The 13003-nt window shown below is 34.8% G+C and overlaps 2 protein-coding genes and 1 pseudogene across 9 annotated transcripts; all 3 read left to right on the top strand.

Moving 5' to 3' along the window:
- Positions 1 to 684: 684 nt before the first annotated feature.
- LOC102622940 (uncharacterized) lies at positions 685 to 4541 on the top strand. Of its 8 annotated transcripts, none has more exons than XM_052440680.1 (9): positions 685 to 972; positions 1381 to 1448; positions 1533 to 1777; positions 1896 to 2022; positions 2332 to 2445; positions 2777 to 2975; positions 3121 to 3166; positions 3279 to 3354; positions 3858 to 4541. In XM_052440680.1, exons 3-9 carry the CDS (start codon positions 1721 to 1723, stop codon positions 4100 to 4102), a joined length of 864 nt encoding a protein of 287 aa, XP_052296640.1. In that variant the 5' UTR covers positions 685 to 972; positions 1381 to 1448; positions 1533 to 1720; the 3' UTR covers positions 4103 to 4541. The 8 variants fall into 8 exon arrangements, with proteins under 8 accessions (XP_052296640.1, XP_052296637.1, XP_052296638.1 ...); XM_052440677.1 differs by having other exon boundaries at positions 685 to 1018; XM_052440678.1 differs by having other exon boundaries at positions 685 to 1018; positions 1356 to 1448.
- Positions 4542 to 5474: 933 nt separating this feature from the next.
- Positions 5475 to 6848, top strand: LOC127902434 (UTP--glucose-1-phosphate uridylyltransferase 3, chloroplastic-like; annotated as a pseudogene).
- A 2379-nt stretch (positions 6849 to 9227) lies between these two features.
- Positions 9228 to 12763, top strand: LOC102622645 (ATP-dependent Clp protease proteolytic subunit 5, chloroplastic-like). Its single transcript, XM_006472137.4, has 9 exons — positions 9228 to 9432; positions 9801 to 9926; positions 10326 to 10449; positions 10552 to 10644; positions 10915 to 10960; positions 11055 to 11127; positions 11379 to 11413; positions 11546 to 11634; positions 12220 to 12763. Exons 1-9 carry the CDS (start codon positions 9317 to 9319, stop codon positions 12421 to 12423), a joined length of 906 nt encoding a protein of 301 aa, XP_006472200.2. The 5' UTR covers positions 9228 to 9316; the 3' UTR covers positions 12424 to 12763.
- Positions 12764 to 13003: the final 240 nt, after the last annotated feature.

The raw sequence follows: 13003 nt of genomic DNA, 5'->3' as shown, positions 1-13003 counted from the left end.
AATCACTTTACACAAGTAATGGATACAGCTCTACAATAAAGAAGATTTTTTTTTACCTTTTAAACAGAGCTGTTAATTGTGCTTGTCAAAAGAGAAAAGGCCACAACCGTGCTTCATGAAAGAGAAAATGACACTTTGAATTGTTTTATAAATTTTGCTTTATAAATTAAGACACAATTTTTCAAATTGATTTGACAACTCACTGGCTGATGTCAACCAAAAAGTGTAAAACTTTTGCTTGAAATTACCAAAGTGCCCACAACTAATTACCAGAGAATTAACGTTTGCAATTTGTAGGAGGGTTTTCACTAATAAACGAATCTTCGTCATTTAAATGCAAAAAAGCCAAAACTCAAGGGAGGAAATTAAAAATTACCCAAAATAATAATTATAACAATAGCTAATTGAGTAATTTTTAGCAATTTGTAATAATTGATCTTATTTCGATTATGATTTTAAAATAAGATAAATATGTTAATACAGTCTATTTTAATTTCGATCCCTCCAACTAAAGTAAATAATTTATTTTAATTTTTATTTCTCATTCTAATTACTGATTAATAAGCAATTAATATTTCTAATGTCTTTGTAGGCAAATTCTTAAATCTTGAAAATTAAATTAAAAAATAATTTCTTTTTAATTTTTACTAATAAGGTAATATTTTTTTAAGCATTCTAGACAGTGCCATTGGACCACGCTTTCTTGACGGAGGACCACCCATATTACTTGAGCAAAATGCGGGCTTCTGATCTGCGTGTTTCTCCGACGTCGTATTATCGCTAACTCCTCATCCTTATTAAACCCAATAAACCCGTCACCCCCCAGCCCCAGCCCCCGGGTGTGTTACAGAGTTCGTTCAAATTTATCAGGTTCAATTGAACAGAGGAAGCTGGTGTTTAATTTCCCTAAACAGTGGATAATTAGCCAATCACTTATCGGCTTAAGTGCTGTTGTTATTGTGTTAATGAATGGTCAGTAAGCTCACCAACATCAACGCCATGCTTGTGGCCTTTCATGGTGATTCGCAACTCTGCTTTCACTTTTAGGCCATTCCAAAATTTTGCAATACTATATATATATATCGTTACTCTAGCTTCTGCTTGGATATGCTATTGCAACCATTCGATTCTGAATAGTTTGGTATTATTTTCAATTTATAAATAAGATTTTGATTAATAAATTGATATGAATATAAAATAGATATTGATCATTACATTTGATGAAGCTCAGATCAGGAGATGATTTCAGTTTCCAGTAAATAACCTTTTAACATCTGGAATTGATTTTGTTGTTTTTTCGCTAATCATTTTGGTTCCCTTTAATCATTTGTTACAAACTTTTCGGTTCGACTTAGAATTTGTTCATGGCTTGGGTAACAGCATAACTAAACTTGTTACCAGCATCATATGACAGAAAGGAGAAAAGGTGTTTTGCAAAGGGCATGCAGGTATATGATTATTCAACATAAATACGCATGGACTTAAATATTATTGGGTTAGTGTTCCAATCTTATGATTTTTTTTATGATTAGGTATAAGTTCAAATCAGAAGACAAAAATGCATGTGTATTGCATGGCCAAATGATGCTGAAGCTGTTCCAGTTGCTGGCCTGTCACCACTCACAGTAAATAACAAGCCCTCTCCCTTTTGTTCACAAAATCTAGAACCCTAATAAAAACTCAACGTAACAATCACACTCCCAAAATCACATTAAAAGCAATGGATTTTTCCCCGTTTAAGCAGGACATTGATGAGCTCATTGATGAATTTGCTCAGGTGCCTTTTATTCTTTTTTTTTGTTTTTAATTATTTTTCTTCTTTGTGATACAGTCAGTGTGTGTGTGTGTATGTCTGTGTAATTGTTCTAATATTTGGGAGTTTTTGTGACTCACAGGACGAATTGACAACTTTGGCTGATATGAAGAGAGTGTGGCTGTCCAGAAAGTTCGCATACATTTATGAAGCATGCCCTTCTACCAATTTATCCTTCTTCATGCAATCTTTGTACGCCCATACAATTTGTAAGCTTTGTTATGTTTTGATTCTCTAAATCTGTGTGATGTGTTTTATATGCAATTAAATTTTTGTTGAATGTATTATATATTCCTCTTGCTTTCTTACAGTTCCAGATCCTACAGGTTTAGATGCTTTGTGATCTTACTATATGTACCTATTAATTGAGTAATCTGAAAATTGTGCAGTAATTATAATGTTATTATAAGCATTATTACGAAGTTTTAAAAATCTTTTGAGGGTTGAAATTCCTGTACTCGATTTTTTTTTTCTTTTTTCTGTCTCTGCGAAGCCTAATCTATTCTACTCATATGCAGGTCACATGGTCAGTAATGATTCTTTATCACGTAGACTAGGTGGACTATATTGCCTTTATTGCCTATATGAAACTCAACCATTTAAACCGCCATTCCATATCTACATCTCTTTAGGTATGTTTTCAATCCAAGCTTTATTTTTTTACATAACTCTATTTTAATGATTCTGGGGTACCATATCACAGTATTAATCTGACTTGTGTGGGAAATAGATTGTGGCGTGCCGCGTTCTTATGGTTTTTGTTTGACAAGTTAATGTAAATTATATATATCAATTTTGTTTAGATGAAGCACAAATTAGTCCTATACTATCTATTTGTTATTTACATGTAATAGGTGTTCAATGATTATGAGGGATGGTAGGATAGCTTGATGTAATTTGCCATGATGATTGATGCGTACTTATCTTGGTTTTATTTTTCTCTTATTTCTATTTAACTGACAGGAGAGTTGAAGAAGCTTAAAAAGCTTGTTGTTGAAGCAAAAAATAAGGATATAAGAGTTGTACCTGCTCTAGTGAAAAGGATGCTAGAAAATAAAATTTTTCTATTTGGATCTGTAGACTTAAACGAAAGCTCCATTCCTGAGACAGTGAAGCAGCTCACCGACTTGCAAAATGCTCGTGTGCAAGTTGCATATAAGAAGTATATGTCAAAATATTAATTTTAAATTTATACAATCTTCTCTCTCTCTCTCTCTCTCTCTTTCTCTCTCTCTCTCTCTCTCTGTGTAATCATTTTGTAAATCCACATTACTAACTCCTTGCAATTTGCTTCGTTTGACTTACAGGTTATTTGCCAGCACTCGAATTGAGCATTTTATCCACATGGACTTGGTAAGTTAAATAACTCATAATGAATGGGAGTCTGTGGCACTCTTGGAAAAATTTTTATGTACTCTCACGGTGAAACTATATCTGATATCCATTCTTGTGACCCTCAAACTAGGGTGCTGAAGTTGATCTCAACGTGCTCAAGAAAATGTCAACAGAATATGCAGAGGCTAAGGGACAAGCCATTCAAGGTAAATCTCTTTATTGCTTTTTCTTTTGTTTATTTCCTCGGTGCAGTTACAAAATGACTAGACAGATGATATGCAAATGCGTGTTATATGTTAATACCATGAAATCAGACATTCTATTGTCTTCCTGTTTTGGAATCTTGTGACAGTTATCTCTGACCTCCTCTTTAGAGGAAGAAATAAAATGCTTGGAAATCAAGATATTTTAACATTTGTTTACGAAATTTGTTCATGGATGAATATGACGATTGAGGAATAATCTGATTATTGTCAAAGTAGTTCAGGAAATCACCAACTCCTAGTTGAGCCTTCAAAATAAATATTTACTGTGAAGGCATGACTTCTTACTTTCTCTTGCCCTTGCACTTGCTCCCGAATCACATCACAGTGGTTTCATTTTCACTGCCTGAGTATTGGCATTGCAAATTCTGTTCGTTTCTTTCTAATTTTGTCAATCATCTAACAATATCCTTATATTTGCGTTTCAAATTAATTTCTTGTTAAAGAGGCTAGTGAGGTGGTGGATGTCCAAAATGTTAAGCATATACAAGATGATCAGGAATTGATGGGTGACGTAGTGGGGAAGATCGCTGAGAACTGGAATGTCCAAAAAGAATTGTTTTATCAACAAACTCGAATGGACCAGCAGCCTGCAGCGGCAGAACAGACACAGCTACAAGTGAATGATGACGAGCAAGGTGGTGATGAGGATTTTGGACAAGAACTGGAACAGCTACTATTTCAAGCTTAATCTGGAAGACCATTAGCAGGAATCTTGAAACTTTAAAATGCAGAGCCCTGTACAGTCCAGTAGTAAGTCCTCAACTGAGAAAGTGTAGATGGTTGGCTCTTTTTTTATTTGCGATCAGAGCATTTCTGATTTTATTGAACTTAAAAAATCCCCTGATTTTGTTGATTCTGTCAAGAAAGATACATATGTGCTGCGCTAGGTTAGGTTCTATGCTGGCTATTTTTTGCACCAACTTATAGTTTGCAAACAAGCAGTAGTGCTGTTTTTGCTTAAGTTTCATAGTTGATGTGATAGTGTAGGGCGGAGCTAAAAGCACTATACCATTTTTGTAGTGGAACGAAAGATGGTGCTTTATTTTCTGTATAATTTCAACTGAGGATAAAAGTTTGGTGATATAGCACCGCTCCAGTAAAATTTCTTGAGAGTGGGGCTTTTAACATCCCTCTAAAGTGCTTGTAACACTCTTCTTGAATTTTATTTTCTAAAATACCTTTAGTTTTAATTTATAAAATACCACATACAAAAAAAAAAATTAACCATTCTTACACAAATTTTCACGCTTGGAAAAAGTATATTTTTTAATTTTTTATTATAAAATGCATATAAGTCCTAAAATCTTTAATTATTTTCTTTTAATTATATTACTTATATATGCATAACCCAAAACTCTTACAGTTTTCTTTAAAAGAACATTTTTCATATAAAATTTAAAATATAAATATAAATTATGAAATGATGTGGGTGTAAAAGTTATGTTAAGTGTTTAATTGAATTCTCATTCAAAACAAAAAATAATAATAATAATAATTTATCTTTGGTGATTTAAGTAATTTCAATAAGAAAGTGGCCTTTTGAGGTATTTGTGAGGGGTGTAAAGAGCCATACCTTTCTTCCAAACCCAATCTGAAACCTGCCCAATTGATCCTGTAAGCCCAAATATTCACAGCTTTGACAGCAATGAACGATCCCCCAACCCAACAGCACACCAAGTCAGCATTCACGATACGCAACCGAGCAATCCTATTCCTAGCCCGAAAACAAAGCACCATAGACATCAGGGCTCCAAATTCTGTTCTAACACAGCACGCGTGCCAAGTCATTAACGACAAACAGCACTAACAGTTGCGGACTCTTGACGGTTAAAAGAGAAAATGATTTCTCCGTCCTTTTCTGGTTCTCTCTCTGTCTCTCTGACTCCATTTGTTCAGCCTTGGGTGCATCTCTTCTTTTCCCTCCTTTTTTATTTTTATTTTTATTTTACTTTCCTTCTTAGACAGTTAAACCACCTCTGGTCTTCTCTCGCTTTCTTCTTCTTCTTCTTTTTCTGTCACTAAATTTTGAAAATGTCTTCCACAACTCCAATTAACACCATCATCAACGCTTGCTCTTCTCCTTCACTTCCAAAACTACACCGTTTCACTCCCTACATTCTCTCCGCTTCAAAAGAAAACCTCTCCCTTTCCTTTCCTTTTCTTCTTCTTCTTACTCTGCCTTCTCCTCCACGTCGCCGTCGTCGTCATCATCACAACACCAAAGTATCACGCGCATCTCTACCGCACCTGTAGAGTACGCGCCTCCCGCTCTTGACTTCAATTTCCACCAAGAAATCTCCCGCCTTAAAAAAAAAAAAAAAAACAACTCCGTCGGAAACTCACCATTTCTACAGGCTCTCAGTTCTCGAAGCCGATTCCCGCACTAAAACTTCTTCTTTAACGATAACAACACAAGAACTACCTCGCTAGGCTTTTGACTTCCTTAAATTTTAGAAGCTTACCAGTTGTTTTCAATTAAGTGCGTAATTGCGGCGGGTCAAGAGCACCTGCTGAATTTGGAGACTGAATATGTTGAGAGCGAAGCGAGGAGTGATATTAAAAGCGCACTTTATGCATTGCCGGAAATTCATTGAGAGATTGGACGTTAATAGCAAATTGGCAAGTAATTAGTGAAAGCAAAACGATGCTGTTTTGGAAAATTGATCGAGTAAATTTTGGTCAAATTGAACAGTTTTTTTCTGATTTGGTGGCATTATCGGGTTAGCTAAATTTCCCTCTCTCTTTTTTAAAATTGCAGTTGTTTCTATTTATTCAAACATACATTTTAATTTCCTTGTGAATGTAATGTAAATGACATGCTACAGATATCAGGTGGAGGTGCTCAATCAAAATTTGAAAGGCAGACTACAAAATCACAGCATGTACATGAACCAATGGAATGCCGATTTTTGGAAGATCGTGTTTCTAGCGGGCTCGATCTATCTCAAAACATGGAGTGTGCGGCTCAAGCAGCTCTGTGGGGAAGTGAGGTCTGTGCCTAAATTTTATTTTTTTTCCCTGTTAATGTTGCCAGATAGTATATCGTTTTTTTGTTTCTTGAATAATGAGAAGTTATTTCTTCCTGGGGGTCAGCCAGAGCTGGGGGAAATTTACCCTCTCGGAGGCTCTGCCAATAGACTTGGTCTCATTGATCCTGAAATGGGTGAATGTCTTCCTGCTGCAATGCTTCCTCCTTATTGTGGAAGAACAATTGGACAAGGTATTATTAGGGATCTATCAGATAGATAGTCCTGTTGGAAAGTTAAAACACAACGATCAGGAATCCTGTACTGTTGGTTTCATGTCCAGCTTGGTGATCGAACGCTTTTCTGAAGCTGTAGGAAAGCCAAAATTATCAACCGTTCTGGAAAAAATCAGTTTTTTGATTCGTGCATTGCGTGGAATTACATTTTCTCAACATAATCCATTTTGATGTTGTAAAACCATATGAAGAAATGGATATATATTGAAATGCTTCAATTGCTCAATTAATTTCTGCTTTAGTAAATTACTAAAACCTTCTTTACAATTTTCTCATTTTTAAACACGTAATTGAATGGAGTGCAACCTTCCTAGCTTCACTTAAGAGTATGCTTCAAGTTTTGGATTTTGTACACAAATTAAAAGCGAATCCATAGCATATATCATTTTATGGAAATTTTATCCCTGACATTTATCCTTATATTCACTCTGATTGCAGTGAAGTGTACTTGAATTAATTTATTGCTTGAATGTTAGTTTTGTTAGCTTCTTTTCTTTTCTTGTTATCAATAAATGAAATATGAGAGACGGTCAAAAGGAATATTATTGCTTGCCTTTGACCACTTTCGGATGATTTCCCATTCCAAAGAATCACTATCGTTTGATGAGGTACTCTTTTAAGTTATATTTACGTGTTCCTCTGGATGATGTAAATAGCCTGACTCAAAGCAGCGACAGCAAACGGCAGCCAGCATTGTGTATTATATGCATGAAAGGGAGAAAAAGGAAAAAAAGATTGCGCATAAAGATATCAAGACAGCAGTGAAGATTGTTAATAATGTTTCTGGTGTTGCAGGACATTGCAACAAATTCATTGGTCTGAGTATGATTCCAAAAGTGAAGCATCTGTTGCTAGCCTCTCTCGCTTTATTCCCAGCATACCCACTCCAGCTTCTATCTCCCACATTGTCAGCATTGGGCAGCTTATGGAATTGGTGATCTCTTTAATTCCTGACCTGCACCCCTAAAATTATCTCTTCATTTTCATTATTCGAAAACTCAAGTAATGGGTTTTCAGGCACTCGATGTATCCAGTCAGGTAGCAACATCACCCCTCCCATACAACACCGTGGCTGGTCATTGTGAGGCTCTTGGCTCCGCACCAGGCGAAAGCTATCCAATTGGTTAATCCATGAAAATCATTACACTAGAGCTATCGACAAATTTTCACCAGCATTTCCTGCACAGTTACTTGGCGCTCGAGAAAGTAAGCATTTTCACATACATAAGTTCCGTTGATTCCAGTACTCCAGATGATTGCTGGTCAACAAAAGCCAACTTATGGACTCAAAACATGTATCAATCTAAAAATGAACTATGCTTTGTTCTAACTGGCTTAACCTACTTAACGCAGATAATCAGCAGCGATGAGCCTGGTCAAGAAGCTTTGATGCCACCGAATGCATGCACCGCAATGAAGCTACCTCCTGCAAGCCCTTTTCACAACTTCCTCTAAGCAGCCGGATGTTAAAAGAAAGAGAAGCCACTGTGCATTTATTCTGAAAAATCAACCATGCAATTAATAATTATATTTAATTAAATTAAACATGACATATATATATTAATTAAATATAATACCTCTAATGTTCTCGAAAATTTCTCATGCTTTAGAAGTTGTTGACTGAAATGCTTCTGATTTTGAAATGATGTCATGGCTTGCATGTCAATGCCTTGCGCCCTTTATTCCTCTGTAAGACTGTAACGTATTCTATGCATCAGTGTACTTACTTTTAGTATAGCCATTGGCAGTTTGATATTCCTTCTCTCTCTTTTAATCTTTTTTTGTTAGTACATGAAACAAAGAGAGAGTCTCAATTCAAGTAACTGGGTCGGAATTAACCTTAATAACAACAAATAATGTTTCTAATGACTTTGTTAAGCAAATTTGTAAATCTTAAAATTAAAAAATATTTTTTTTTTTGTTACTAATAAGGTAGTATTTCAACAACCATTCAGCACATTGCCAATAACCCAAAAAAAAAAAACCAAATGATTAAAATAAAATAACTTTCGAATATGATGTTAGGGGTCCGCGTAAGTTACATTCAATGTAACTTACGGCCTGTAAAAATTTGTACAGCCCCCTATTCTATGTTATTTATAATTTATTTATAATTATTATAAAATTTTATAAATTATAAAATTTTGTTTAATCCCTTACATTCAATTTTATTTTATTATAATTCGTCCCTTATAATTTTAAATTTCTAAAATAACCTCCATTTATTAATAACTATTATTTTATTATAATTATAAATATAATTATATTTTTAAATAGATTATTATTATTAACAAGAATAAAAAGTATTATAATTAATTAATCTATTAACAATAATTAATAATATTTTTATTAAATTAATAATAATAATAATAATTAACGATAATTATTATTATTAATTAAATTTTCAATAATAACAATAACAATAATTAAAATATAAAATAATAATTATGTAAAAATTAATTAAGGATTTTATAACAATGTTACAATTTTTGACGGCCCGCGTAAGTTAGAAAGCTGAACGCTAAAAGACGCCCCGCGCGACTGGCGCATATCAAACTCGAATAATCGTCTTCTTCAGTTCACTAGTCAGTCGCTAACAAAACCTCAGCTAAAACTCAGAGCTCAAACAAAATATCGACGATGGCCCAATCATGTGCAGCCGCGTTATCTTCAACGGCCATATTTGCCGCTTTCTGTAATCACTTTCCAGCTGAATCTCACTCATCCTCTCTTCGCTTCAGTCCTCTTCGATTAAGGTTCTACTTCTTTTATTTCTTGTAATTGTTCTTTTGGTTTTGGTTATACTGTGTTTGGTTTCCGAGAAAGAAGAAGAAATGGAAAGAAAAATCTCCCTCCGTTTATTTTATCCATTTTATGATTGCCAACCGATATAGAGAAAATAAGACTGTAATTTTGAAGGATTAAGATTAACTTTGGTTCACTTTAATATTCTCTATTTGGCTGCCGAAGACTGAAAAGGGAAAAATTACGGAAAAGGGTGTACCTTTGGGCGTTATTTTAGTGTATGTGAAAATCTATTGAGGTTAAAAGATGAAATATTTATTGTTGTTTGTTAATTGATGAGCATATGTTAATTTGAAGGGTTTGTATTATATTTTTGCAGGAAAATGATAGTATCCAGTAATAGGGAAAGGAAATGTGAAAAATTTGGAGTGAAAGCTGCATATACAAGTGATTATTCATCTCTTGATGATTGTGAGAGTACTTGGAAAGGGATATGGTCTATACGGTAAGTATTGTTTTGTTATGTGAAAATTCAAATGTGTCTAATGTACTAAATAGCAGTGTTATATTATTGAATATATAATATGTTTTACTTGAGAGGAAGAATTTGAAACCGTAACTGTGATGCTGCTTACGTTCTTACACAATCAAGTTTCTAAATGCTAGAGTGTAGGAATATGCTTTATGAGGATCACATTTAGTGGTGTTTTAAATTTTTTTTTTTATAGTTTATATTAATATGCTGCTTCGTCGATAGGAGTACGTAGTTTGAATTATTCAGGATCAGTTATTCTATATATATGGTTGCAATTATGAAATTTTGGAATGGGATGCATTACTATTTTTCTTTTTGTGCATTTTCTTAGCAATGCTGCATATTTTTGTTTACGTATGGTCTTTACAGAAATGATCTGGAAGTTCCATCTTCACCATATATTCCTACCTATGCACAAGGAGAGCAGGGGGGTGGTCCTCCACCAATGTTGTTGGGGCGGTTCCAAAATGTGCTCAGCCAGCTCTTTCAACATGTAAGGACTGAGCATTGGTCTCACCATAATCGATTTTTTGGAATGTAATTGGGTCATATTGCTACTGGAACTTTAGCTGATTATTATATTATTGAATTTCAGAGGATTATCCGTTGCGGAGGACCAGTTGAGGATGATATGGCAAACATTATTGTGGCACAGCTCCTCTATCTTGATGCTGTGGATCCAAACAAGGTAAGTGTTTTGGTTTGCATGGATATATGATGTACTAAAACAAATTTGATTTTGTACCATCTGATGGCATCATAGCAACTGAAATTAAAAACAGAGGATTATGTTCTATTATGTTCGTTTTCTGTAGGCAATCTGACATAATTTCATTCGCACACCACATATACATTTTTCTCTATAAATTTTCAATATCTTCTCACCCAAGCCTTACCGCATATTTTATTAAGCATCTCTATGTTTCTCCAACTAATGTACATCTTACCTCCTGAACAGGATATTATCATGTATCTGAACTCTCCTGGAGGATCAGTGACGGCTGGTAAAATAATTATTCTGTTTTCTTTGCTTTGTTTGCTATTTGTTCTGTGGTTGGTGTTAGTCTAATCTGTTTGTCATGTGACAATCCCCAATAGGTATGGCCATTTTTGATACAATCAGGCACATACGACCGGATGTTTCCACTGTATGTGTTGGACTGGCAGCCAGGTAGTTGAAAATAGCCATAATATTTATGGATTTCTCTCGTTTTTGGATCACTTACAAAACCAAGGGCTGCAAGCAAAGTTTGCTTCTAAATTTTTCATTCCAATAGTCTGAAGCATTGTGTGTAATGCGCACGCGCACACTGCTACTATGGCCTTTTGGTGCAGCTTGCTCAAACAAATCCTTAAAATTTTCAGAATAAAATTTACCTGTATCGAATATTGCTAATCTGCATATTTTTCTTCCCATGACAGTATGGGGGCTTTTCTGCTTAGTGCTGGCACCAAAGGCAAGTACTTGTGTTTTTTGGCTTGGTTTTTGTTAGTCATTTTTGTTTCATGAAAATCCTACTTTTGAAACTTGTAGTAACTTTGTGATGTGACTGATTGTCTTTTGGTAATTGTTATACCAAATTATGAAGGGAAAAGATACAGTCTTCCAAACTCAAGGATAATGATCCATCAGCCTCTTGGTGGGGCACAAGGAGGGCAAAGTGATATTGATCTCCAGGTACATATCATGGCTTATTTTCTTACCTTAGCTTTTTAGTTTCATGCATTTGTTTCTCCATGTGAGTGGTCTAAATCAAGATTTTAACTAATTCCAAATTAAGTTGCACTTGTTACTATTTGGGTTTTGCCATTTAAGTTATAGACTTCAAATTGGCTCATCGAATTGGTGAATTTACATAAACAAGGTCATCTATGTGCTTGGCATGTAGAATCTACAATCTGCTGCTTGGTTCTTTAGTTTTCGTTAGTCGAGCAAGAGAAAATACAAGGAAATGTGTTAGTTTTTTTGGCTTCCTCGTATTTATTGTTCCAACGCTATGGGTTCAGAGCTTCAGCAAAGGTGCTCAGAGATGAGAATTCATGTTGGTGGCTTGAACTGATCATGGCAGTTAGATCTGTCGTGTTCCCTATCAGTGGTATGGAACTCATATATTGCCAATTTGATGGGAGAGGAAGATAGTTGAAAATTCATGATACCCCAATGTATATTTATATGATGGCTGCATTTACCACCCCCCCCCCTCTTTTTCTTTTGCATGCCTCATACTGAGCAACGATTTTCCAATTATAATTTTACGTCCAGGCAAATGAGATGCTCCATCACAAGGCAAATTTGAATGGGTATCTGTCTTACCATACTGGTCAAACCCTTGAGAAGATCAACGAGGACACCGATCGCGATTTCTTCATGAGTGCAGAAGAAGCTAAAGACTATGGTCTTATAGATGGTGTCGTCATGAATCCGCACAAGATTCTCCAGCCAGTAGCAGCTGCTGCTGGTCAGTGAAAATCAAGCCAAGTGCGTCAACTTAACTTTGTAACCGTAGCTTTCCCATCCAAAGGTTTTAGTTTTAGCATTTCTATCAGATACATAGTCCAGTTGGAAAGTTAAAACACAATGATCAGGAAACCTCTACTGCCTGTTTCATGTACAGATTGGTGATTGAATGCTTTTTTAAAACCGTAGGAAAGCCAAAATTATCAACCATTGTGGGAAATTTCAGTTTTAGGATTCATGTATTGCATGGAATTACATTTTCCCAATATAATCCATTTTGATGTTGTAAAACCATATGAAGAAATGGCGACACAAGCTTCATATTGAAATGCTTGAATTGCTCAATTAATTTCTGCTTTAGTAAATTACTAAAAGCTTCCTTCCTTCTTTACAGTTTTGTTATCATTGAACACGTCACGGAATGTAGTGTAACCTTCCTAGCTTCACTTAATTGAAACTAAGGCCACGTTCGGATGCTGGAAAATAAGGTTGGAGAGTAAAAGTGAGGTGGGAATTAAATTCCGTTGAATTTTCAAAAGATCATGTTTTTTTTTTTTTTCTATTTTACCCTCATTTAATTTGAATTTTC

This window comes from Citrus sinensis, chromosome 5 (assembly GCF_022201045.2).
Source record: "Citrus sinensis cultivar Valencia sweet orange chromosome 5, DVS_A1.0, whole genome shotgun sequence".
NCBI lineage: Eukaryota > Viridiplantae > Streptophyta > Magnoliopsida > Sapindales > Rutaceae > Citrus > Citrus sinensis.
This window is presented reverse-complemented; position numbering and strand designations above follow the sequence as displayed.

Bases quoted from the DNA above. Each gene is read 5' to 3' on its own strand.
- LOC102622940 (XM_052440681.1), top strand. From the start codon at position 1,721: ATGGATTTTTCCCCGTTTAAGCAGGACATTGATGAGCTCATTGATGAA. The intron at 2,446-2,776 runs GTATGTTTTCAA...TTTAACTGACAG, and splicing joins CCATATCTACATCTCTTTAG to GAGAGTTGAAGAAGCTTAAA. The intron at 3,355-3,857 runs GTAAATCTCTTT...TTCTTGTTAAAG, and splicing joins TAAGGGACAAGCCATTCAAG to AGGCTAGTGAGGTGGTGGAT.
- LOC102622645 (XM_006472137.4), top strand. From the start codon at position 9,317: ATGGCCCAATCATGTGCAGCCGCGTTATCTTCAACGGCCATATTTGCC. The intron at 11,128-11,378 runs GTAGTTGAAAAT...TTCCCATGACAG, and splicing joins TGTGTTGGACTGGCAGCCAG to TATGGGGGCTTTTCTGCTTA. The intron at 11,414-11,545 runs GCAAGTACTTGT...CAAATTATGAAG, and splicing joins GCTTAGTGCTGGCACCAAAG to GGAAAAGATACAGTCTTCCA.